The sequence below is a fragment of the Cyprinodon variegatus genome, unplaced genomic scaffold (genome assembly GCF_000732505.1).
Source record: "Cyprinodon variegatus isolate N-32 unplaced genomic scaffold, C_variegatus-1.0 Scaffold51, whole genome shotgun sequence".
Lineage (NCBI taxonomy): Eukaryota > Metazoa > Chordata > Actinopteri > Cyprinodontiformes > Cyprinodontidae > Cyprinodon > Cyprinodon variegatus.
In genome coordinates, this window is record NW_015150504.1 from 1633382 (window position 1) to 1638526 (window position 5145).

Here is a 5145-nt window from a genome sequence, read left to right on the forward strand (position 1 = left end):
AGTGAAATGTTGAACATGTTGTATATCGTCAGAGCCGGGAGCCAGACTCTCAGAGCAAAGTGTGTGAGTTACTGAAGTATCAAGGTGAGGAGAAGCTGCTGTCGGAGCTCCAGAGATGGTCCGTCCCTCGCTTCCCCATCAGCGGCCATGATCTCAGGAAGATGGGCATCACCTCAGGAAAGGAGATCGGTGCCACTCTGCAGAACCTCCGTGACATCTGGAAGAAGAGTCGGTACCAAATGGACAAAGATGAACTGCTGAGTCACGTGAAGCCATAAAAATTGGCCAAATTAAACAATCTTTTTTTTTTTTTTTTTATGTTAATTTAAGCTGCTTTGTTCAAATTTTATTTAATTCTCTTCAATGTGTATGAAGGGAAACTGATTAAAAGATATTATAAGGAAAGTGTTTGTGTTGCATTCTGATTGCATTAAAGGGTAGGTAGCGAGTTGTCTTACCTCTCAGGTTGGTACCATATCTGCCTCAATGGTAGCTACTTAAACTCAATCGCCAGTGGATGGGAGACGCCCACGGACGTGGACTTTGTCAGTCGCTGTACCTGCTTATAACCCATTTACCCTACCCTCTGAAACCGATGCGTGGTGAATTCGGACCGAGCTTGGATCAGTTAACTGTGCTGAGCTTGTATGCTGGTGAAGATTCTCAGTCATCCAGGTCATAGTTATTTAAAAAAAAAAAAAAAAAGTTAAAAACAATCCACTGGTCTTTGTTTCCAAGTTTGAAGACTTATCACTTCCCTTCCAGGAAGCTTTTTCAATTTAAATTTCAGGAAAAGCGTTTGGTTTGATCTTTTATACAGTAGCACATCAAAACCTTGTTTTTGTTTTGAAAACGTACAAATTGATGAAGGGGTCCACCCCAAAGGGGCATATGAGTATTTACACATCACACTAGCAGGATTCCTTGCATCCTGTCTGCGGTCCATGATACTACAGCCCTGAAGGCAGGAATTACACAAACAAAAAAGGTGGTGCCCATAATATTCAGTAACTTATGTGCCTGGATAGCGTCATCCACCCAAATTTAAATAAGAGCCTCTCTCTCAGCATCATCCCAAGTCGCACCATGCTCTTTTGATGCCATTTATTGTGAACAGGATGAGAAGAAGTCCACTGCTCAATTCAAAAGTGTAGAATCAATCATGGTTTCAAGATATTGGATTTGATCATAATGAGTTCAGGTGTACAGGCATTTCCTCTAAAATCAATGGACCTGTCTTATGTGTTTGATGCATTGAGCTGTAGGAGTCCTCACATCACCTGGCAAAGTCATCACTTACAGGACTGTGGCCGTTTTCTGTTCCATAAAGCAGGCTCCCAATAACACAATCATCATTTTTGCAGTACTTTGCAGGGATTTTTTTTGCATTGCCCAACATATTTTTTTTATTTTCCATGTCCTCATCCCCACTGACACTGTACAATATATGCTATAAGATATGCTTCTTCCCACTCAGGTCTGTATTTTTATATGAGGATGCAATGGAGAATAGGATACAACAGGAGTGACAGAGCAGTGGAGGTGAGAGGAATCTGTCTCTAGGCAACCATGACAGCAGCTGATGCAAAGCTAATGAGGTTCTGCTTAGAAACTGCCAGGACAATTTATCTGTCTTTAGTAGATCATATGATTTATTTTAATTTTAGTCAGATTTAGTATTGATGTGGAATTTCTTTTATTTTGCATAAGTAAAACTTTTTTCTAAATGGTGGGCAATGGCAACTCAAGAAACTGCTGACAGCAGGGACACACAGTGACACTCACTGCCCTACAAGGTAACAGTAATTCTACTGTACTAGCTAGGATGACACAGCGTGCAAACAAAGATCAGCATGAAGATGGTGAAGGACAGGCACACCAATGATAAGTGATTGGAGTAGAAAACGAAAAGAGAAATAAGGACTTTAATAAGAGCTTAATTTTTATTTTGAACATAATAAATCTTCACCTAAGACGGGTGGTATAAATGTCCAAATCTACTTCTGACTCACTTAAATACAGAACAATCATGCATAGTCACTGATTAAAGTAATGAGGTGTTATGAATAGTGTTTCTTTGCCGCACCTTCATTGTCCTCTCTTTAGATGTTGGTCTCTCTGTCTTCCATTTGTTGCCAGCTAAATAGAGTTGATTGTGTTGACATTCTGTGGTTGACTAGAGATATTTCCTCTTCTTTTCTCTGGATGTGCAAAGTGCTAGAGGCATAAACCCCACGAACCCTGTAGCTGTACTTAAAATGAATGGTGGGAACACATTTAAATTTTTTTTTATAATTTTTTAAAAGTTAAAAAAGAAAAGCCTCTTTCAAGTTACTTTCTCTTCAAAATAATTATGTATTTTTTTCATACATTTTACAAGTAAAAAAAAGATAAACACACACAATACACACATGTTGAGTTGGCTGGAAAATTAATAAGAATATATTTTGCACAAGTCACCTCAATAACAATGGAAAATACACAAAATATATTGAATAATCTCACTAAACTCCGATCCAGACCATAATAAACCCTGGGCAGAGGAAAAGCATTGGCCTATGCAAGGTTATCGGTAGTGCTGACCTCTACAGTATATAAAGGCTATACTTAAATAGGGTTTGGGTTAGATTTAATTTGTCTTTTTTCCTAAACCTTCTTTTAAATTAATAAAACAAAAACCTAATCAATTTTTATCAAGATTAAATTATAGGAAATACTTATACTGTGATGCATTTTTCTGCCAAATTGCCCAGCTGTTATGTTTAGTGAGGATTTTAAGGACACTTGAGTCTGTTACGCTGAAAATGTTAAGGGTAATAAGGATAAAAGTAAAATACTTTCCAAATAAATGGTGAACATTGGATTAAACCCATCCTGTTGAAAAGTTAGTGACACTTGGCTAAAACATGTTTACAGCTCACCCCTCCTTGTTACCAAAGCTAGATACTAATGAAATTCCACTCCTCAGCAATGTGTATCACTTTCATTTCTGTTTCAATAGATTAACTGATTATTACTTGAGAAGCAAAACAAACAAACTTTAGAGTTCTGCAGAAGAGATTACCAGCAGGAATGTTGCATAGCCAGATGGTTTTGATGAATGACACCTGGCAGTTTTTTCCAGAACATGTTGGTCATGACTGCTACTTACTTCTGTTTCTATAAACATGTATGCAGAATCATTCCTCCTTTAGTAAAGCAGATGGTACGCTAGAGGAAAAAAACTCTAAAAGGCTTAAATACACGGCTATTAAATAATATTGGTAGATGTCAGCATTTGCTTCTCGCCTTTAACTCTAGTTTAGGGGAATCCAAACAAACAGTATTTAGCAAAATATGTGAATGAACTTGGGCCCATAGATGCTTAAATAATTCAATTCTGTTTATATAGATAGCGCCAGTCCACAACATGTCATCTCAAGGCACTTTACAGTTCACTAGATCATCCAGTCAAATTGATTCAGTTTTCTATATAAGGAAAACCAGTTGAGTGCATCGACTCATTGACTCCAGTGCAATCCCTCACACTAAATATGCTTGTAGCGACAGTGGAGAGGAAGAGCTCCCTTTTAACAGGAAGAAACCTCTAGCAGAACTAGGCTCAGTGTGAGCGGCCATCTGCTGAGGCTAACTGGGGTTCAAGGAGACATAAGCAGAGATACAAAAAGCAACTGTAAAAGGCGGCTCCGTCCAGGAAACACACAGCCAGGCAGACGAGTACCGAACCAGCTCCCATGTCAGAGGATTAGGGGAGCACATCCAGCTAGCCATAGTCAGAGAAACAGGACTACACTGGGAAAGAACTGGCCGATCTCCAACATCTATAAACAAGGGTGTTGATGGCAGCAGCACAGCTGATATTTCTGATACTTATACTTTGACTCACTGAAATGACCATCTGAGTGAATGGAGGATCTTTGTCATCAGGCCGATTAAGTCAAACATAAGTTAATCTGTTGTTTAGAAGCATATTTCAGGTTTTTTGAAAAGTGGTGCTGTTTAAAGCCATAAGAACTCAATATCTTACATGCAATAGAAAAATAATTTAATTCATTAAGATATCTAGAGGAACGCTACAATTTAGCTTCATGTCCTGTTGTAAATAGTGACCTCCTTCTGTACAAATAATGCTAGCATAGTGACACAATGGAGACTCTTAAAAGAGGTTTGTGTAATCCCTTGTCTACATTAAGCTGGACCAACTATTCTGGTGTTATACTAAATGCAGCAATACAGAGAGCCATTAACTGCACGCACAATATGAACTACTTATCATATTCAAAGCCTTACTTTAAAAAGAAAGAATGTTAAGACTACACTAGAAAAATAGCCAGTTTTACCTAAGTTTTTTTTTTTTTTTATCAGACTGATCTGAGGCTTTCCTCATACTGTTATCTTAACGAACTTGTCCCATTAACCTCTTTATGCAGCAGGTTTGAAGATCAGTAATCTAGAAAGTACATCACAGTACTTGCCGACCAAAAGTATCTTTTCAATCAAAATTAGAAATAACGACCGTAGGTTCAACAACAATAAAGGTCAGATGATGATGTTTAAAATGAAAGCTCAATGACAGAAAATAGTCGTCCTGAGCAGCCTATCTGATCTTCAGTTTATTTCTTTTTCTTGAAATGGATTCCAGCAAAAAACTCAGTGGGAGTAATGTGAGAGCAGGGAGTGGTGGAATAAAACTTGGGAGTAATCAGTAGCCGGACAGTTGCTGATACAGCTTCATTTCTTCCACTGCCATTTATGACATTTGGTTTCATTTCGCTTTCCGGCTGCAGGCAGCCGTCTTGCTGAGCTGATGTTCTCAGAGATGATGGGCAGCATCATTGAAGCCTATAACGCAGCGTGTGTGCTGCCTCACATTCTGCAAGTACCTTGATCTTTGTCCTCAACTGATCTAATCTAAACAGCAGCTGATTTTAAGCTTACTGAATCAAATGGAACGTTAGTTCGAAGCTGTGCGACAGCTGAACTGAATGCAATCAGGGCTCCAGGAATGAAGTAAACCGATGTTTTAGTTGAGGTCTATAGTCCAGCTTTTAGCTCATTTAAAAGTTTGTTGCAACATAAAATAAAATCTGAATATGATGACGTTTGGAAATGAGTTCAGTGCAGCATGATGATGGGATGGAGAAT

At 38.5% G+C, this 5145-nt stretch overlaps 1 protein-coding gene across 1 annotated transcript in view; it reads left to right on the forward strand.

Annotated features, from left to right (window-relative positions):
• Nucleotides 1-352, forward strand: part of trnt1 (tRNA nucleotidyl transferase, CCA-adding, 1) — a 14470-nt gene extending 14118 nt beyond the window's left edge. The window contains exon 8 of the mRNA XM_015370951.1: nt 33-352. Within this exon, the coding sequence (XP_015226437.1) occupies nt 33-278 (246 nt within the window). The 3' untranslated portion in view covers nt 279-352. The remainder of the gene's footprint in view (nt 1-32) is intronic.
• The last annotated feature ends 4793 nt before the right edge of the window (nt 353-5145 follow it).